This window comes from Electrona antarctica (assembly GCF_951216825.1).
Source record: "Electrona antarctica genome assembly, chromosome: 10".
NCBI lineage: Eukaryota > Metazoa > Chordata > Actinopteri > Myctophiformes > Myctophidae > Electrona > Electrona antarctica.
Genome location: NC_136791.1, coordinates 15,189,791 through 15,212,701, shown reverse-complemented (window position 1 = coordinate 15,212,701; position 22,911 = coordinate 15,189,791). Strand labels below are relative to the sequence as shown.

Sequence of the window (22,911 nt, the reverse complement as noted above, 5' to 3'; positions counted from 1 at the left end):
TTGGGTTGTTTGATGCGTATGTCCGTAGCTGCGTATGACGTGATGAAGATATACCAATGCCAGGGTATAACTGGCTCTCAATGGTGACATAATAATGATATGTTTCAGTGTCGGGTGGATTAAAGGTGATGCCCCTATGTATACATGTATGTAATCTGACACCAATGCCAGCTCAAGCACAAATTAATCATTACGCCATGCGCTGCCACGGGACATACGCATCGGAGCACCGGACAAAAAACATTACTTGCACGCTCTGCTTGCGCAAGTAATAATAAAAGGTTCCAGTTGATGAGAATGAGAGGTTTCTCATCCTCATTGTCAAAGTATTTAATGGTTCCAAAGCAGCACTAAAGGAGCAGCCCTTTGCCTCCTATACTGATATAAAGATGAATATTATCTGAGGAAAGGGAGCGTATTAGGGAGACTGTGTGACAGAGCTGTGCCATTATGGAAGCTGCATGACAAGACTTGAAGGAATAATTTTACATAATGGCTGACGCTCCATATTTTGTTTTAATCCCCTGGTTGTCAAGGTCAAATGGACCATTACAGGATCTGTCAAATGGAACCAAATTATTATTATTATTACCCCTTTTTCTCCCCAATGTATTAGTTATTATGCCAAATGATTCCTCCAATCCTCCCCACTCACATTTCTGTGTTGTCTCTGCTGTTGTATCCTACTGACTCAGATACCAGTGAGGAGCCCCCACCGGGAGGACGTAAAGCCTTCGTCCTACTCCTCCCGCCCAACACTCCCTGCTGCCAGTGGCAGGTGTCGCCTTAGCCTGTTGATCGAATACTTTATTAGTAAACAGCATGAGGTGCAAGTCAGACATTTAGGCTAAAAGGATAACGGTAGGAATGCGTTCAGTGGCAAATGTCACGGTAACACACCAGCATTCTGCAGGCCGCTATTCCGGCACATCGCCATTCCGATCGATGCGCCGTAATTGTAGTCGGAAATCGGAATGCCACTCTGTCCCCAAATATTACCCTCCCTGCCTGGCTTCCCTCCCCTGAACACGGGCCAATGGTGTTCACAGACGCATAGACGCTCGACAAAGCCGGATGCACCACGATGGATTTGAACTCCTATAACCTCTGTTGGGTGGAATGGGCAGGCACTTTACCACTGCACCATCTGAGTGCTGAAACAAAATTAAACCTTACCTTGGGGGTCCTATATATATTTATTTTATATTTACATATATTTTATACATGGGGGGCTAAATGCATATTATACATGTTTGCCAATTTCTTTCTACGATTGCTACAAATTCCTTCGTAAAACCTGTGGATAGGTCATCGTCTAAAAACAAGTCTGATAATGATGTGGTGTGCAACTGTTCTAATCATGTATTATAGGCCTATAGGCTTCTTTACATTGTTATTAAAGCTTATAGCTTTAAAGCTTATTGCTTTAATAACTGTTACTAAACAGCTATAGTGTAGATTCTGTCTTAACACAAACATTAAATGCCATTGACAAAGATGGAGAATTTACATATGTGTATCGGCTGTCGGTATGTCTGTGGGTATGTCGGTGGAAAGTGGAAACCCTTGGCCAATAACGGACCACCATTCTTGGTGACGTAACTACAGTATGTTTCAAGGTTGGGATTAGAGCGCCCCTCACTTCACACAGGTGTGATTTCTTTTACCATTTTCCACATTTATAATTTTTTGGAGGGGAAAAGAAATTAAAAGTACCAAAAAAAGTACTTTTTAAAAAAACATATTAAAGGTAGGCTTTCAATACCACAATGTAGAAATACTCACTAGTAAAAGTCCGGAATTCAATATTGACTTGAGTAAAAGTAGCCTACAAAAGTGTTCAACTTAAAGTGCCAAAAGTAGGAGTAGGCTATTCATTATGCAGAATGTCTCATTGCAAGTTTTCCAAATGTATAATAATCTTAATATTATATATATATATATATATATCTTAACTGTGGTGTACCAGTATGTATGTATGTTTAGTAATAAAACAAATCTAAAACTACAAAACTAGTAGGCTATTAAACAAATGTATTAAAAAAAAACCTAGTGGAGTAAAAGTACAATAATCTCCTCAGATGTAGTGCAGTAGAAGTAAAAGTATTGAAAATGGGGAAAAACTCCAGTAAAGTAAAAAGTATCTAAAATGTTACTTAAGTACGGTACTTGAGTAAATGTAATTTCTTAAATGTACTTTCCACAGTGCCCATAATGTTTAGGCGCCCACTCGGCCTGGGTCGTCCACTCACAGTTAACAGTCTTTGTATTGAGTTGTGCTTGAAATGTACTGCAAACTGTTAATAAATATTTAAATCAATCAATCAATGCTGTGTATCCAGCAGATGGCACTGTTGCAGTGTCTTTCAACAGCCCACGGTGGCGCGCTCCGCTCGGCGCGCTGAGGCAATGCAATGCATCCAGAACGGAACGGCATGCAGTTGGACCGACCGTTCAGCGCTCCTCTCCTCTCCTTCTGAGCTCCAATATACCCAGGAAGGCTGATGTTGAGGCGAACGGAGGAAGGCTATTACTCAACGGGGGACGAACTGGATTCACCACAGCGGTCTATAAACACCGCCATTTGAGAGCGGCTTGCTTTGAATCATGCACGGGGGTGATAATGATGGAGACGCCACTGGCACTTTTTGGGACAGAGTTGCCGAGTCGCGGTCCCGACGGGACTGCATGTGTTACCTTGGACCCCCCACTACGCTGGTGGCCGACTCCGTGTAAGAGCGCTTTTTAACTTTTATAATGTTAGTGTAATTGTACAGCCTATAAATAACATTCTGAATTGGCAGAATGGCAGGTATAGCAGGTGCATTGAATTAGGCTAAATTAACTGACACGGGCACTTTGGGCATGCACTTCCATGCAGTGAAGCCTGTGGTAGCCTAGGTTACAGTGTGGATGTGGAAATTAGTAGGCTACAGTGCAGGTTCCCAAACCTTTTCATGTAAAGGACCCCCAAATTGACACTCATCAGCCCGCGGACCCCTATTTGAAAATATGTATGCCAGAGACCCCCATAAGAGAAGCTTTTTACGGTTCTAGCAGTGATTCTCAACCCTTTTATTTTCAAAGACCCCCAGTTTGACATGAATTTAGCTACAGACCCCCATTTAATGGCAAACCCCAATTTATATTGTAAAATCAATGTTAATTTAACTCTTGAGAGTGTACCAATGTTCCATTCGTACACTCTCTGAGTTACAGCCCTGTAAGGGTCCATTTGGATCCAAACTCTCATTTAGCTGGGGACCCCCTGGGGGTCCCTGGACCCCAGTTTGGGAACCACTGGGCTAATACACTAGCATTATTTGCTGTGACAGTGCGCACTGTACACACAATGCGTGTTGTCACCTAATTGTCTGACTAAATAAAATAATATAGAACAGTAAAGCAAAATCTACAATATCAATAGCAATCTACAGTGGCCTGAATGATTGATTGGGGCAACAACCTCATTTAAACTTGCAGGCTAGTAGATTTTTTGTTGTAGGTAGGCTATCAGACTACACAGTCTAGACTATTATTGCCTGGACATATTCGTCCTTGTGTTAAAAAGAAAATATAAAGAGATATAGGTTTAATAGACTAGGAATGAATCTGGCTGTGGGGTTTTTGCTCAAGCAAGGTTTTGTGCTCTATAGTGCATTTGGAACGTTTACTGTCACAAGTAGTGCTTTCCTCGCTGTTCCAAATAGCTTCCTAATGGAGTCATTCGTTATACACAAATTCCTCAATGAAGGCTATAGCCAGGCATGTCTTTATCCGTCTTATTATTGCACAGTTGCACATTGGGTCACTTTGGGTTAGTGTCAGTCTTTCACCATGTGTGAACGCAAGGCCAGTGGAGGATGATGATGACTTCTCACTGGACGCGCATCGCGCACGCATGCACACGCACTGGATGGACTCTGGTGGTCGTGGTGGAGCACAGAGGGTTATTTCTTATTGTATATTCTTTTTTAACTTAAAGTAGCCTAAAAGTAATTCCTCTCTCTAGGTTGTCCTCCATCGTTGCTTCCAGTCATCCCGGTTCTCCATACATCTGGCCAGCCCGTTGGTGCTTTGCGCTCCTACGTCGTTCTTGAGTACATACAGTATGCACATATGTTAATGTGGGACGTCCTCGTGACCGGTGCCTGCATTGTGTTGCTTCCATTGTGTGGGCAGTGGCTCAGGGGTAGAGTGGCTGGATGGTAACCGCAAGGTTGCCAGTTCGAACCCGGGCTCCCCCAGAGTTAGTCTTGAAGTGTCCTTGAGCAAGACACTGAACCCCTAATTGCTCCTGATGTGCTGGTTGGTGCCTTGCATGGTTTCCGCCGCCATCAGTGTATGAATGTGTGTGTGAATGGGTGAATGTACTGCACAATCTCTGTAAAGCGCCTTGGATAAAGGCGCTATATAAATGCACCATTTACCATTCCCGCAGCACTAGTTTGCTGGCTGGCAGCGCGTAGAAGAAGCTGAGTTTGGTTTGGCGGGGGAGGTTGGAGTTCCATACACTGGCCATGCCGTTCAGGGCCCTCCATGCAAGTGCCTTCCTCACTTTCAGGTCTTGCTCGGTTGAGTTGACCCATGAAGTCCTTGAAGTGCCTCCTGTTGTCAGAGGTGGATGCTCTGATGGGATGTTATAGGTGATAACTTCAGTTTTCTTGGCATTCAGCTGGAAGCATTCAGCTTCCACTCTGGTCAGGAGCTTCTGAGCTTGTTCTACGTGGTCAGAGAGCAGGCTGATGTCGTCCGCGTAGTCCAGGTCTGTCAGGACTACTGTTGGGTGTCGTCTTTCGACCTCCTTGGCGTTATGGTGAGGCCAAGATCCTGCTCCCGTCCATTGATTCCTTAATGCATAGTCCAGGACTATGATGAAGAGGAAGGGGGCTAGGGTGTTCCCTTGCAGTACCCCAGCCAAGATGTCAAACTCCTCACTGTTGCCATCTGTGGTCACCACCTTGGCCCTTGTTCCTCAATTCCTCAATGTTACAAGTTAAGTAGGCTAAGGGCCGATTCATACTCCTATTTTACCGCTGTAGTGCCGAAATGATTTTGGCTCTTCATACATTTTCAGTAGCACCAAAGAGCCGACTTTAGGACGGTACCCGAACCTCAAATTACGTCACATTGTAGGCTCTACAGAGCCGAACCGACTTTTATTCGGCTCTAATATAGGAGTATGAATCGCGCCTAAAGGCTTGTAGAGCATGTTCCTAGGCATATAAGGAAAAGTGCAAAAGTCGATCTTGGCATCAAGATACAGTATAGCCTACTTTTACACACAGTATCAAACTGAAACTGTGAAAGTACTCAAATGTGTTTTATTTTTTAACAGGCATAGTGAACTGCCACACCTAACATCTGTGGTTCTCAAGGTCCCCCACTGTTTGGTATGCAATAGGCCACAGACCCCCATAACTCTTGAGTTACCTGTAAGGGCCAGAACCCACCACACCCATGCCCATTTTGATAGACTGGAATGGCTTAGGGTTGACTACAGAGTACAGCACCTTGCAATGGGTCTGGTCCACAAGATTCACTACACCACCAAGATACCCATGTACCTGTCAAAATACTACTTAATGTCAACAAAGTCCACAATCACAACACCAGAGGGAGTTCAACAAAACACGTGCAACCCAGATTCGGCTCAAATTCGGATTAAATTAATTTCGCTCCTATGCCACTGAAATAGAAATAGCGGTGATGGGTCGCACACACCAATAACTGCTTTAGTTTTTATTCTTGCATTGTGAAATAGACAAACATTTCGGCTATCCAGCCTTCATCAGTGTATGCAAGAATGCAAGAATAAAAACTAAAGCAGTTCTTGGTGTGTGCGACCCATCACCGCTATTTCTATTGCATGATTTGAAAGGGTAACGCACCATGAGTCAGAGTGTGGTGGTCACAAAGAAAAGCTCCTATGCCACTAAAATGTGGAACACCCTACCAACAGCCGTTAAGAAATGTGAATCCCTAGACTCAAAAACAAACACTCTCAAAAACAAAAACAAACACTCTCAAAGAGCACCTACAGACGGCTGCAATTCGAAACTGGCCCCTGTAAAAAAGTTTTTTCCCATACTGTAATTTTTTTTAACTTTCTTTAACTGTATGATGATTTCCTTTTTTAAGTGTATAACAAGTCTTGGATGTCTGGTTTCATCCTCATAGCAGCTTTTGTATTGACTTTCGTTTGAAATGTAAAAAAGGAATAAGATATGCACATCCCCACAGTTTTTAGATACAGTGCTGGACCCAAAAAATGACCAAATGAAGAAAGAAATTGAATGCCCGCACACAATGTCTGCTCCCCGTCCTCTTATTTCAACCTAACGAACAACGTTTCGCCCCTCCAGACTTTCTCAAGTTTCGTATCGTGTGCATGTTTTTCTTCATTTGTTTCAAATGTACCCATTCTACATACTGGGAATACAAATTTCAATCAATCAATCAATCAGAATACGCGAGCGGTCCGTGAACAAAAAGGTGGGCCAGCGTTCCGGTTACCTTGAGAATCACTGCCTAAAATCAACACCCCCTTCCCTTGTCCTCTCTTCCTAGCGGGATGCGCAAGTCACCTGATCTGAGTCCCAGAAGGCTTTCGGACATCAGCCCTCAACTCAGGCAACTGAAATACCTGGTGGTGGACGAGGTCATCAAAGAGGACCAGCTACGGTCGTCCCGGTCGGTGGAGGACATCAACAGCGCATCGATAGAGGAGAGAATACTGAGAATAACTGGCTACTATGGATATCAACCCTGGAATACGTACAATAGTAGTAAGTGGATCATTTTCTTTAAGTTGCATGGAGTTGCTGCTGAATTTCCATGACATTTCTACACATGTAACGCTCCTGGAATCAAATCTGGGTCTCCGCCATGGAAAGCCAAGATCCTGTCTATCCACTATAGCCTATTTGCATAGACATTATAGCACCAATGCTTTTCATTCACTTCCATAATGGCCAAGACTCTAGGCCATTCAGTCTACAATGTTTTTCTGGCTGAGGACCCCTTAGCTGAGAGAGTGATCGGTGATCCAATAGGATTCACCGCCCGTTTTTCGACCAGCACCCGCCCCTCTAGACCAGAAATCATACAGGCTGGGGCAGGCTAGGTGGATGGTTAAAGGAGAATTCCATGCTAGAAGGCTTTCTTACCTTTATTTGTAGTTGTTACGTCCCCAACAAAGAGGTCCAGGTGTTATTTTGTGCAAAAGTGCATTATTGGCTATTTCCCCTAATATAAGCCCTCAAGGGGTTGGGTTTTTGTGCTAATTCGCTTATTTCCATCGAAATAAGTAGTAAAGTGTGCCGCTCGGGATACTATTTACATTATGAAGAGAGGATATAAACAAAAAATATTGATTTGTGAGCGATGGAAATAAGCGAATTAGCATAACACCCCATATCCCCATTCAATGCAATTCATTGAGGGCTTATGGTAGGGGAAATAGCCAATAATGCGCTTTTTCACAAAATAACACCTGGACCTCTTTGGTGGGGACGTAACAACTACAAATAAAGGTAAGAAAGTCTTCTAGCATGGAATTCTCCTTTAACGTAATGTTAACGGTTGCAAACACGTCGCAAACGTGACATCTCTGTGACATACTTCTTGCGTCACATTTGTTTGACAGTGTTGTGTAAATCAAATGTTGCGTTTGCTAGTGAGGATTGTTTACATTACATTATTGTTTACATTATTTGCCAATAATATGTTGGATTCATATTAATGCACAAACATCTGGGGCCCCCCTGTAGTAACTCTGAGGACCCCCTGCCTTCTCGGGGTCCCGGAGCCCCTGTTGAAGATCCACGCATGGACTACAGAGCAGTGGTTCCAAAAGTTTTAAGCTCAAGACCCAAAAGAGAAAATTTATGTTTTTGGGAAACGTTGGCCTAGAGAAATTTGTCAGGCATCTATTTCACAGGAGTTGTGATCTCTTCTTTTCTTCTATTAATGGTGGCGTAGCCTTTTTCACTTGTATTAGTCATCTGCAAGCACGCACCAGCTCCTGAGAGCACAAGGGACACCAAGGCAGAGTCACCACATGATGACACACGATAGTTCTGAGGTGTAATGAGCTCACGCACAGAATATATTATACCTTTTGCCCAATCCCATTATGCCATTATCCCATTATAGCGACCAGAAGCTTTCTGAGTCATAAGAAGGCAAGATAAGATAAGAAAGAGAACATATTGGAATCACAATGTTCTCAGCAAGCAGTGGAGGACAAAGCAACCCCAATAGTTCTTGAGACAAAGTATAGATCACTCTTGGACTCTGACGAATAGTTACTTACTGTAAAATCAGTGGTTCCCACTCTTTCTCCTTTGGAACCCAGAATTCTTAACTGCATCTGACAAGCTGAGACCGTGACACACACGCGTACGCACGCACGCACACACGCACGCACGCACGCACAGATGCAGTATACTGTACTTCTCAGAGCGAAAATAGCTGAGTTTGTAGATTGCTTATTTTGCCAACTTTTTGAGACAATTTGAAAATGTGTGGATGAAATCAAGATATGATTTTGTGCAACATACGTATTTAAATGAAAATGTTGGACATAGACAAAATGAGAGCTGTCCACTCTAATAGATGCTATCCAAGCACCTGCTTGTCATATATATGACTCAAACAGCTGAACCGAACTCCCATGATCCTGCTAGCCCCCCTCATGACCCTGGTAAGGGTATTTTTATGCCTTACGCCAAGGTTTCCATACCAACAAATGACAGCAAAGGAAATTACAGATATTATGAAAGCACTCTAGAACAAAATAATCTATGATTTATCCAACTGAAATGCTACTGGATTCTTTCAAACGAGTCCTGCTTTTGTCTTGTGTGTGTTTCTAAAGTGGTTGGTTGAATAAAAGCTTTTCCACAAAGCTTTTAGCAGAACAAATCATGAGTATCACGAGCAACAACACCAGCCTTCTGAACAGTTTTTGAGTGGTGCAAACCACTCCAACAACTGGCTTTGTTAGTACCCGTGTGTGTTTGTGCCTGTACAGGTGAGCATGGTTGCTATGGTTAGTGTGTGACGTCACTGCACCACTCAGTTCACACGGGTGTGATTTTGTAACTAGCAACAATCATAGCTAGCTAAAATAAATAAGAGCAAACTGTCTCCAGTTATCAATGCTCTTTTTTTATTCATACCTGTATGTAACCCATATGACTCTTAATACACGTGTTTTTAAATTAGCATGAATTATTGGCATAATGGTTGCTGTTGCAGAGTAAAACATGTGCACAAACAAAACACATTAAAATCACATGAAACATCATGGTCTTAGAGAGGTAAAACCAGTGTTTTGTTAAAAAGGCAGGTCTTTAGGCAGGGCTTTTCTCTTAAAACAACAACGACTGCGGTGCTCTCAGGTGGTCAGGGAGGGCATTTCATAGTCGAGGAGTGGCTGAGCAGAAGGCCCGGTGTGTTGGCCCATAGTACGGAGCTTGATCCTGGGGGGTGGAGGAGGAGGTTAGTGTTTTCAGAGCGGAGGCTGTAAGTGGAGGTTTGCGTGTGTGTGTGTGTGTGTGTGGGGGGGGGGGGGGGGGGGTTCTTTGAGGTAGAACAAAATAATCTATGACTTATCCACCTGAAATGCTACTGGATTATTTCAAACGAGTCCTGCTTTTGTCTTGTGTGTATTTCTAAAGTGGTTGGTTGAATAAAAGCTTTTCCACAAAGCTTTTAGCAGAACACCCCTTAATTATCTATTATGGAACATGTATACTGTGGGCCTTGAAGCACACTAGTCTCTCGCGTTTAACAAAGACACTGTTCATGCATGCCTTACCTTCCAGGAACTAGCCTCTTTGAATTGTAATGAGCCAGCAATTATTTACTCTCTATATCAGCAGATCCCACATGTTGATTTTGACAGCAAATTTTGATGTAGTTTTAGTCATAGTCTTTTGAGTAAAATTTCATTTAGTTTTAGTCATATTTTAGTCATCAGTCATCTGAGCTTGATCTACAAGCTCACAACGCATCACACTGTGACGCATTGTGAGCTTACAGAGATCTGCTATTTTCTGATCACAACACCAGAGCGCAACTGACAAATGACTTGTCTTTTAGTTCTACTGGATCTCTTTTCCACTAGTCCTCATAGCTTAGTTTTAATTTAGTTTTAAATTAGTTTTCATCTGTGAAATAAGGAAGTCGACGATATCAACACACACATTCAGGCTATTTAGTATTCATTATTACACAATGTAGCTAATCTATATACATTTTATCGTCTTTATAGTTGTGTTATGAAGATATTATTTTCTTTCAATTTACGTTTTATTGAATTTTAATCAAACATACATGTAAACGAAACGACAATTGACAATACATACAACCCAAAACAAAACAAGACAATATACGTACAATACACACAAGGGGAATCAATAGAGAAATTGAGAAATTGATGATCATAATACAGTACATAATACATACATACGTACATACGTACATACGTACATAATATAGTACCTCAAACAGGTGCATATGGTTAAACAGGTTTAACTGAATTTATACAAAATCAGGTCTTATGGTAGAAACATGAGTAATCCATCTAAACCAGTTATCTGTGAAGACTTCAACTTGACCTCTAAAGCTGAATGTAATTCTCTCCATAATAAATATACTATAGATTAAATCAATCCATTCATTTATATGTTATGAAGATATTCTAGTACTGAAACTGACATCATCATTATGCATGAAATTGAATGCCCTTCATCTCGTTGCCATTCAAAAACGGTAGAAGCAAAGCATTGATTCCAATACTGATACTGTCATCCTATGCCCTGGAATGTGTTTTAATATGGTTGAACATCCCAACACAAGCACATTATGTCACGGGTCTGGCCCTCTCCCTTTCTTCTCTCTACACCAACTCTCTTGGCAGAAGATAGCCGATCTATAAGGTCACAATGTGTGATGCCTTGTGTGAGCTTGTAGATCTACCCCTTTTGGGAGTTCCTTCCCTGACATGAAAATGTTTAAGAACCAGTGATGTACAGTATTCAGTCCTAAACCATTACTGCGTAGTTCTTGCCTCTGACCTATTTGCTTACATAGTGGATGTCTGGCACCTTCCTGCGTACAGGCCAGGGTCATCATTCCTTAGGGAAAACTCTTTTAGTCGTGGCCACTCACTGTCAGAATGGGGACAAAAGGTGTTTGTCATTTTCTGCAAGGACCTTTGAACTGGTAACCTGACTCTGCCAAAATTCGACAGTATTGAGTTCAAATTAAGTTCCCTCTTCCTACCTTGATCTGGTCTCTCTCAAGCAGAGACGATGAACCGGAAGCAGCGGGACAAAAATCTGATATCTCCATAATAATTTTGAGTTGTAGTCTTGTTAGCTTTGGCACAGCTACAATACATCACCAGTCTCGCGTTGATCCCGCCTCATACCGCCGCATATCGCTCCCATCAGATTTTGTTCGGAGTACATCGTCTCTGCCCGAGAGGGACCAGATGGGAGCAGGAGGAGGAACTCACTGCTGCCACCAGCTGGCGGAGTCAGGTTAGTGAACTGGTGCAGTGCTTCTGAAACATGTTCCTGTCACATTCATAATAAGTAAGTAACCAGCTCAGTGGCCTTGTGGTTAGAGTGTCCACCCTGAGACTGGGATGTCAGTGTTCGATCCCCGACCGGGTATACCAAAGACTCTGAAACATGGGACCCACTGCTTCCCTGCTTGGCAATCGGCATCCGTAACTAGCGTCATGTCCAGGGGGTGTACTTGTACGTCATGTCCAGGGGGTGTACTTGTACGTCATGTCCAGGGGGTGTACTTGTATGTCATGTCCAGGGGGTGTACTTGTACGTCATGTCCAGGGGGTGTACTTGTACGTCATGTCCAGGGGGTGTACTTGTACCACATGTCCATGGGGTGTACTTGTATGTCATGTCCAGGGGGTGTACTTGTACGTCATGTCCAGGGGGTGTACTTGTACCTCATGTCCATTCTTGAAAATGTTCAATAATCAGAATGCTCAGAATAGGGACGCCAGGTTGAAAAAAGTGGCTAATGAATGTATGGTTGCAGTCAAGAACACATATGTCTATAATAGTGGTTCTCATTGGCTCGTGCAGGTCACACCTGTAAATAACCTTTTCATCCACGGCACCCCTTAATTACATTGTTATATTATAGCACATAAATCACGTAAATATGTCAATCTTTCCTTCCCCCAAAGATTCAGTTTATGTCACGAGGACAGACTGAAAATAACTTTTATACTTGGATTTTAACCACAAGTAAATCACAGCATTCCTATTCTGGGGGGGATCATTCAATAGGAGATCTACAAGCTCACAACGTGTCACACGTTGTGAGCTTGCAGATCTGCTATGTTTGGCGAAGAGACTTTTGGTGTACTGTAGGCTGACAAATAACTTGCTAACTATTGATTATTTATTGATTTTATTTATTATTTATGCCATTGATCTATTTTATTAATCAAATAATCTTTAGATTTTTAAAACCTTTATACAAACCGATTAACCACTTTAGCATTATTTTATATACTATTAGAATATAGAGCTTTAACTTTTTAACAAAAGCCTTTATTTTTATCACAACATATCAGTTACAGCAGTATCTATTCATTAAATGGATTGTATCTCTAAAGCAGTGGCGTGCACAGACATTTAGAGGGGCAGGTGCTCAAGTGAAAAAAGGGCACCTTGTGCAGCGCGTGGAACCGGCCGGTTGCCTTAATAGTGTGAGATTTATAGATTTTGGAGCCTAAATAATATATTAGAAGCTTTTTATCAAGAATTGATCAATGTCACCATGGTCCACATACTGTACAGTGTACACTGTACAAGAAAAAAATATATATATTTTTTTTTTCAAAAGGGCACATTGCCAAAAGGGCAGGGGGTGCTCTAGCACCCCCTAGTGTCTATCTGTGCACGCCACTGCTCTAAAGCTTTTGCTGCTGTTGTGATTTGCGTTAATCCTCCAGTGAGCTATCCAGCTGATTCTGTTCTAATTAAAACATTTCCATAATGCTGTAGTGGAAGCAGGTTATTTCAAATTGTTGCTGTCGAGCAGAGACCTTGTCAACTTGTTCATGTGTTTTGTTTAGCTTTTCTGTAAATCATACAAGTGTTGCGATATGTGAGTGAATGCTGCGTAAGTGGTTACGTTTGTCTGTGGGTTTTATAAAATAGAACCAATCAAAAGTATTAACAAGAGCTTGTGACTAAATAACACAGGTTCCTTCCCCCCCGCATATCCTAAAAAGTCCTGGTTTCGGAGATACAAGGTTATTCAATCCGACATCGACAATATTAAGATTGGTGGATAAGCTCTGACTGCATCCTTGTTTCTGTAGACATCTTGTTACAGCGATATCCTTTCGTCAAAGACAAGGCCTTATCATTTTCTGACACATGTTAAGCCCTTAAACCCCTATACTGACTGGAGTCCCCCAGGGCTATATACTGTACTAGGCCCCCTCCTGTTTCTGCTCTACACTAATTATCTTGGGCAGAAATAGCTGATTTGCAAACTCACAGGAGTATCACGAGCAACAACACCAGCCTTCTGAACAGTTTTTTAACTAGCAAAAATCATACACACTAAACCCAAAGCGTTTATTTCTAAACAATTATTTGTAACACTTTTTAAACGTGTTTAGATTATAAACAGAAGAACATGTTTAATCGCCAGTAACACTTTTTAAACACATAAACGTGTTTAGCTTTTACAATCAAAGTCAGTCATATAGGTGTTTAGAATTCGAACACTAGGTGTTCTCGTGAGGTGTTTGAGTGAACTCGTGTTCTACTGTATTTTATGAAAATTAATAAACATTTGGCATTTTATTATTACACACTGGTGTTTAGGTTTTAAACGAGTCACGTTCCAGGGATAAATAAGAGCAAACTGTCTCCAGTTATCAATGCTCTTTTTTATTCATACCTGTATGTAACCCATATGACTCTTAATACACATGTTTTTAAATTAGCATTAATTATTGAAAAAAAACATGTGCACAAACAAAACACATTCAAATCACATGAAACATCATGGTCTTAGAGGGGTAAAACCAGTGTTTTGTTAAAAAGGCAGGTCTTTAGGCAGGGATTTTCTCTTAAAACAACAACGACTGCGGTGCTCTCAGGTGGTCAGGGAGGGCATTTCATAGTGGAGGAGTGGCTGAGCAGAAGGCCCGGTGTGTTGGCCCATAGTACGGAGCTTGATCCTGGGGGGTGGAGGAGGAGGTTAGTGTTTTCAGAGCGGAGGCTGTAAGTGGAGGTTTGCGTGTGTGTGTGTGTGTGTGTGGGGCAGTTCTTTGAGGTAGTGTAGGATGGAGCGTTGCTGTGGATGCACTGGGGGGGCTAGCAGGGAGATCTAATCTTCTATTCTGTATGTCAGGAGGAGACGGGAAGCCAGTGCAGTGAACAGAGGACGGGTGTGATGATGATGTGCTCGTATTTACGCATTCTTATCAGGATGCTTGCAGCGCTGTTCTGGATGTAATTTGAAGGCTCTTGATACTGGGATCCCGATGAGAAGTGCATTGCAGTAATCCAGCCTGGAGGAGACAAAGGAGTGGAAGTTTTTCTTTTCTTAAGACACTAAGACAGTGATTCTCAACCCTTTTAATTTCAGTTTGTTATGCGATAGGCCAGTGGTTCCCAAACGTTTTAGCTCAAGACCCAAACTAGTGAAAATACCACATCTACAAGCTCACAACGCGTCGCTTTGCTGAGCTTGTACATCTGCTATTTTCACTACTTCTTAATTAACAGCAATGTGTCCCCCTATGTCTACGTACGTACGTGCTGAGACAGACACAGAGACAGACACGTAGGTACAGTGGCAGCGGTGGCCGAACGGATAGCGGCGCGGTCTAGATACCGGAAGGTTCCCAGTTCGAACCAGCCGTCCGACACGTTAAAATTACCACCGCTTAAATTGAATCAGAGAGTGCCTAACATTGATAGAGCTATGGTGAATGTTGGCGATACAATCCTCCCATACTCCATCTGAAATCTCTATGCCCAATTCTCTTTGCCAATTGTCCTTAAACAAGTGTGAGGATGGGCTAACCACAGCCTGTAAGGTGTCATAAAATTGAGAGACTGCACCTTTTTCAAAGGGCTCAGTGTTGAAGAAACTGTCCAAAACTGGATGACTGGGTTGTTGTTCGTACTGTGGGATATGTGTTCTAAGAAAATGTCTCAATTGCAAGTAACGGAAGAAATGTGATGATGGGAGCTGGAAGGATTCTTGCAACAGGATTTGCCCGTTTTGAACAAAAAGCCTCAAATCACGAATGCAGCGTGCAATTTACGTGAAATCTTTCACAGACTTTCCTACTAGGCTGAGGAATATATCCCACCCTTTTCACATTGGCCTGTTATAGCGCCACCAACAGGTGGATTTTTGCAAAACACATTTTAGGAACATAATGCCTCAAATCATCCAATTGCCATCCAAGGCGTAAGAAGAAATGGCACCATTTTCACATTGGCCTACCAGGAGCGCCACCAGGAGGCCACAACCTGACCTACCCTGGTGGAGAGTGGAGACCTGTGCCCCGAGGGGCACTTTTTCTAGTTTGAACTGGGGACCCCCAGAATAATCATATTTGAATCGGGGACCCCAAAATAATCATATTTGAACTGGGGAGTGGGGACCCCCAGAATAATCATATTTGAACCGGGGACCCCGCAAAATAATTTGACCGGGGATTACCACCCTGACAAGCACTTGGAATTGTAGGAGTTGAGGCATTACATTTTATTTGACCTGGTTTCACAGATGAATATTGTGGATATGGCAGATCTACAAGCTAACCATGCCTCGCAATCAATCAGCTATTTTCACAACATTTGCCTCTTTCTTATATTATTTGAATATTTGGACAATGTTTGACCAGTTTTTATAGTATAGTTTGTTGATTGAGGAACAGTTCAACATGTATTTTAGGAAGTGAATAAAAATAAACTGGACGTACAGGATGTTCCTGAAACATAAAACCTGCATATTCATTTTTAGATATCAGTCAGACATCTAATGCCGCCTTAAGAAAACAATGCACTTCTTTGCAAAACTAAAGAGTATACGCTCACAGGATGTAAGGTGTATGAAAATCATTGTTCCTCGATTGCCTCATAGTATTTCTGTTCTGTAATCATCTTTGCTTTGCACCACTATACCCCCATTTAACAAAATACATGAACTACTTATGTATATACTTACTGTACCAAAACGAAAGTACAAAACATTTCCAACTATGTCAAAAGTAGCTGATCTACAAGCTAGCTTACAACATGCCACGATGGAACCAGTGGTAGTGTTCTAGGTTTTTTCAGAGGGCATACGATAATTATTCCCTGCATGACATGTATAGGCTATACACTCACACGTGGTCAATGGATGAAAATAATAACACCACTGGATGTGACGCACTATGAGCTTATAATCAGCTATTTTAAAGGTTAAAGTGTGTTTCGTAATAATAATAATATTATTATTATTATTATTATTATTATCTACAAAGCAACTAGTAACTACTTTTTTAAATAATTGTAATGGAGTAAAAAGTGCAATATATACAGTATTGCAAAATGGACATACCGGTACAAGTAAAGTAAAAGTGCCTCAAAATGTTACTTAAGTACATTACATACAGTAAGTACATTACAAGTACATTAGTTACTTTCCACGACTGCATGTGTACGTGGTTGTAGGCTACTGTATGTGAGATGGATAGCGCAACTGAAAAAAACACCCCTATACCCACAGGACTCGAGGCATTACGAAACAATTCATATTTTATGTAAGTGGGTAGATTCGACAGGGGGATACATTTGTGAGTCCTAGTATGTGCTGAAACCATATTATGGTGTTCATGCTTGCATATGCCATGTTGCATTAGTGATTATTCATGAATGTTTTAATCCCAAATGTTTTAATCTCAAGACAAGAAATGTTGTGTCTCAATGGCACCCAAACTTGGAAAAACACTCATTCAAGTCATTCAATTATTGTGAATTATCAACTTAAAGCTACCCTCTGTGACCTACTGACCTTACTGTTCTACCCCAAACTTGTTGAGGTCTAGTTTGCGCTGGAACCGTATCATTTGGATTTGGATTTAAACCTGCATGGGTCTCCTGTGCAAGTGTTGAATAATAAAGCCTGCCTGCTTGCTCAGGGGAGAAATTGAATTTTGACCAATACCACTTGTCAACCAGTTCGTCGTGTCAAACCGAACACTAGGAAGACTCCGCAGATGTATCTTGTAGATCTGCTATTTTCAATACTTTTGTGGGACACTTTTTTTGTTTTAAAAAACAAGGCAATGATATGGTCTTTAGAATTAGAGGTGCTGTCCAAACAGTTGTTTTTAGGTGAATCCGCAAAAGATTTTAATCGTATTAAATTAATGCCATTCACATGAAGCCGGCGTGTTGGGTGACCGAATTCGCTCATTTTTTAAAACGGGTCCCAGAGTGAATAAATCTGAAGACGCAACCCTTGCGTCTCCGTTTGTACAACAAATACGCATCATGAACCGATGACGCCATAGCCCCCCCCCACCAGCGATGGAGCTACTGAGTGCAAAAGGGCTTTTTCAGTAGGCCTACAATTGTCCTACGGTAAACTTTTTAACGACGACTCCATGACATTCTTTTTAAACGTCTGTCTGGTGTGACATCTGCTCCTAGACTCCTGCTGTACCCAGATAAAACTCCTTGAAAACGAATCTCTTTTTAATGACCACCAGCCCTTCCTGTCAGAGAGTGGTGTCAGCATGTCACCATAGAGGCGAGAGGCTTGCGATAGAGGTGCAACAGGAAACAAACAACCACAGTGGCACACTGAATAGGATTACATATAACCACAACAGACATCACAGTTTCACAGAAGTCCTCTGGGAGGCTCACTGGAAATCTAATTGGATACAAATCCTTCGTTGTTGTTTGGCAGAAACCTTATTATCTCCCTATCTCTGTTTTCTTTTTACAGTATAAGAGTGTCTTGAGAAAGTATAGTGCAAATAGCCAATATACAAGGCAAGCTCACGACGCATTGGGAGCGTCAGGGACTCGGGGACAATTTATTTAGCTATTTTTTTAATATTTTGAAAGTGATAGTGGTTAAGTCAGTGTGTCTGTGGGTCAGGGCAGGAATTTCAGGGGGGGGGGGCCACGTTGCCCCTGTTTGGCCTTGTGCCCTCACAAAAATGGCATGCTGAGGCCACAGTGGCTTTAATGCCCCAGCTGTACCACTTTCTCCATGTCTTTCGTGTCATTATGTAGACACCAGTGTCTCTTTCTTGTCATGTAAGACACCAGTAAACAAACAGGAGAAAGTACTATTTTTCTCTCTAATGGATAAACTCATGAAAAACAGATATTTCACTGTTCCAGCTCCTCCCGACAGTGACGTTTTGTAAGTGAATGCCATGTGTCTTAGTGCTTAAAGGACTTATAACATAACATTCAACTCAAACTCAACTCAACTCAAAATTCAATCAAAATGTTTTGTGTTTTTTGAGCTCCCCTGTGTATTTTCTATCCCCACAAATATGCAATTTTGAACTGATTTGGTCGTATTTGTGATGTCATCAATGTCACCCTACTTTGTATAATTCCTCCCTCTCTTCAGTCTTCAGTTCCAAATTTGCATTTCCGCTTTGTTTACAATGTCCGCCATTGTTGATTTCCCAAGCTGGCATGGAATGGAAACAAGCCTGTGTTTATCTAGCATCAGTATTATAATGACTCAAATATTAAATAAGTTGCATATCAGCACCCCCACCACCTCAGGACATTGTGGTACTGCAGCTAAAACGGCTTCAGAAGCAAAACAAAAAAGCCATGGATTGGTTATATCAGAGTGGTGATTGAGGCTCAAACCATTAGAAATAAGTTTGAGGGACAATATGATTTTATAAATATTAAAAACTATATTCAAATTCATGTTATAGCTGCTTTTATCTTTTATATGAAGCACTTTGAATTGCAGTTGTTGAAATGTGCTGCTATACAAATAAACATGCCTTGCTTGCCTTGGAAAGTAGAGCTTCACAAACACATTCAATGAAATTAATTGTGTTAATTAATTAATTTTGTACTCTTCAAGTATCTTCAAAGGTCGACTATCTTTTGTCACTGACAAAACCTAAGCAGTGATGACTAAGACTAAATATATTGTCAATTTCATCAACAAATACAAACTGGACTAAATTGTTACGGAGCGACTAGTGGAGAAGAGATCCAGTAGAACTAAAAAAACGTAATTGCGACCGAAGATCGCAGTTAACTTATAATCTTGTGTTTTTTTGTCACGCCACGTCACGTCACTCAAAATCCCCTACGATGGGGAAAGCCCCCATATATTGTGTCCAGGTCTCGTGACATCACTGACATCATCAGGGATGATAGTAAATCAGAGATCATATAGTAAATGCGACCTGGTGTCATCAATATTAGTATATGGATATATGTCAGAACCATTTGTTGATCCTTCCCCATCTATCCTTCCTCTTCGATGTCTCCCTTTTGACTGATATCTGTCCATTTAAACTCTAGACGGGCCTGCCCCAAAGTTATTTGTGCAGTCGCGCCCGGCAGCCAGCGAAAACTAGAGTTCTCAACAGGCCTGAAAATGATGGCCCTCATCAAACCCTGGTCACTCAAGACACTGCTGCCACCCTTAGATCTCCATATATGGAGCTGACCTGTTCTGACATTCCATATGTTGATCTGACCTCATCAAACCCTGTACACTCAAGACACGCTCCATATATGGCCAGTGCACGTGACCTCACCCTTTAGGGCGTCTTACTGGTTTTATGCTTGGTTGTGTTCGGGTGTTGCAAATTATCTACAAGCTCACAATGTGCTAGATCGTCTATTTTCAGCATGCAACCAAGTGTAAATCAGCCATTACGGCGCCATCACGAAAATAATCTTGATGACAAAATCAACTGTAGATTTAGTCGACTAAATATAATAATCGATTTTAGTCTACTCAAACTAAAACATTTGAGATGACTAAAATGAGTAAAACTAAATGGAATTTTATTCAAAATTCACCTCTCTCCTCTCTCCTCCTCATCTGCAGTTAATTAGAGTTCATTAGAGTGACGGATGACGATGGAGGACTCCCACCTCTATAATGAACCTGTGGTCTAGCTGTGCTGCCATTCTAACCTCACTACTCCCCGCCGGTGTTCATAATATTCACCGCTGGAGTTAGCAGAGGAACAAATGTAATGGTGACACAGTGGAACTAATTGGAGGCTTAACAAGCCATTGGATCGATTATTTTTGATGATAGCTTTTGATCGGTGCTACTCATTACTTGCTGACGAAAAAGGTTGGTTCATCTTTGAGTTACATACATTTAGCATTGGATCAAGAGTGGCCATTGGTTGCGCCCGCTGCATGGCCTAGTGGTCCAGGCACATGCCACATATATTCTCTGGTTTGAGTCCCATTCATGACGACCTTTGTTGCATGCCTCCCCCCGTCTCTCTCTCCCTCTTTCCTGTCATTCTTCACTTACAGTATCAATAAAGGCAGAAAAGCCAAAAACAAATCTTTAAAAAAAAAAAGAAAGAAAAAGAGTCGCCATTGGTATTCTCGTCTCCTTACATACGCTATACGTGCGCGCGTGTGGCACCAGCTAAAAACACCAAAGCACTAAAAATATACTTATACATTTACCAATAAAATACAAGTGATAAAGTACAGGGTGCTTAGCTTTAAAATACCCAATGACTACACCACCTTTGTAAGAGGTCTGGTCCTCTAGTCTAAACACTCAACGTCAAGACACTCAGGTTCGTGGGACAACTTATATTAAAAAGGCAAACTTAAAACACAGGCAGATTTGAACAAATAGAACAGGTTAACAAAATACTTTATTAAACTAAAATACAAGGGGGCATCTATAAGCCATCATAAAATACAATAGTAACCAAACTCTAAATCCTAAAATGACTAAACTAAACCCTAAAACAAAACCATTAACCAAAATAAAACAAATCAATCAATAACTATTAAAACATAATTTCACTGTCACATGTGCAAAGTAGCAGGGGGAATTATTCGGTGTGCCGAGACCATCAGGCGTCTACTTCATTCCGTCGACACTGTAACACACAATCGCAGCAACCAGTTAATCCGTTCCACAATAATTTACTCTAGTGATGGTTCTACAGATAGGTCCTACGTTGGCAACACTACAGAGCAGGTACTTACAGACAGCCCAGGTTTTACCCTGGGCCCTTCTGATGATGGCATGTAGTGTTGCGGCCTCTACTCTCTCCTCCGTCCCTAGGCCAAGTTCACCCAGCTGAACTTGAACTCTGAGGAGACGTCTCGTCTTCTCCTCTCGCATCTGGGCAGCCCCCCCCCCCCCCCCCCCCCCCCCCCCACACGGCAAAGGGAGCAAACTCTGGAGGTCGTAGTCGTGGCGCTTATAGAGTCGAGGGACATGGCTACCACTGGCCCCCCCACGGGGGTTGTGGTCGTGGCACTGGCACTGGCCCCCAGCCATGGTCACTGCCCCCTTCACACCCTCCTTCACCCTTCCTTCTGGTTCTGCAGCCCTCTTCTCTGCTTGTCCCTCTCCAAACACTCCTGTTACTCCAATATAAAGTCTGTTATATATTAGTATACACACCCACACCCAGGTGCAAGTCATCAGCATTCAGCTGCAGGTCTGCATTTTTAGTCAGTGGAAAGAAAATATGGTTATACCAAATCATGCAACTCAACACAAAGGAAATATTAAGCAAACAATAAAGTAAATAAAGTAAAGTAAAGTAAAACCAACAATAATCTTATTCTAAAGCATGCAAAATATACAAAAACACATAACAATATAGCTGCAAGCAGCGATAAAGCGGGACCAAGATAGAAGAAGAACAATGCGCAATAAGAACAACATGCACAAATGAGACTGACGAGCTGAGTTGTCGGTACCGGGATTTGAACTCGCAACTTTGTGGACCGAAGGCGGGAGCTCTACTGACTGACCTACACAGTGTGTGTGCAGGGGCGCCTAACTTCGTTTCCAGGTGGGGGAGCACAGATTTGGACTCATGCGCGCGCGTAGCGCGCGCGCAAAAATGCGCGTGCATGTGCCTCGTGCACGCGCGTTTTCGCGCATTTTCACAAGGAAAAGTGGCTTTTACTTTCCCTCTCCACACGCAAGTTATATGAACAAACTGACAAAATGCATCATAAAAAGGCATAGGCCTATTTAGGCTACACATGACATTGGCAAGGCGCCGATATCAAAACAAAACATATAAATTATAGCCCTATTATACAACAGACGAGCTGACAGCGCAGCGCGCTTGGGCTCGGCGACCCCGGTGTTGTATCGTCATCATTCATCATAGATCCCTCCCCGTCAGAATCTAATATCTAACATTAAATTGCAGCAGCATTCAGCAGTTCAGTTGGCACGGCGGCCATAGTAATTAGTAAATACTATATTATTTCTCACTGCAATAGTGACTATTAGAGAAATAATATAGTTAAATTGTAAATGCTTTACCTTAAACCCCAAATGTGCTCTTGCGCTCCGGGGTGGTTAATTCCCTCATCATGGCATTTACTGTATATCCAACGTGAGTTACGTGTCCAGAATGTCATTATGTAGGCTACGTGAGATGGACACTGCTGCTTGCGCTGCTGCTGCTGCTGCTGTTGTTTTTATTATTGTCCTCCTTCTCCTCCAACAACGTTAGCACTCGTTCCCTGCTGAACACTGCTGCTGGTGCCCATGAAGGCCAAGGGTTCATTAACTAGACTTGATTTGGGCTTGGACCCACCAAATAAATCACTCATTCTCTTCTGAGCCATGTTGACAACAACAACACACACA

The 22,911-nt window shown here is 42.0% G+C and overlaps 1 protein-coding gene across 3 annotated transcripts in view; it reads left to right on the top strand.

The window, feature by feature from the left end:
- Nucleotides 1-2,411: 2,411 nt before the first annotated feature.
- The window catches only part of slc35f3b (solute carrier family 35 member F3b), a 121,444-nt gene continuing 100,944 nt past the window's right edge, over nt 2,412-22,911 (top strand). For all 3 annotated transcript variants that reach the window (XM_079511728.1, XM_079511727.1, XM_079511726.1), the window contains exons 1-2: nt 2,412-2,732; nt 6,571-6,788. In XM_079511728.1, coding sequence (XP_079367854.1) covers nt 2,608-2,732; nt 6,571-6,788 — 343 coding nt within the window. In that variant the 5' untranslated portion in view covers nt 2,412-2,607. The remainder of the gene's footprint in view (nt 2,733-6,570; nt 6,789-22,911) is intronic.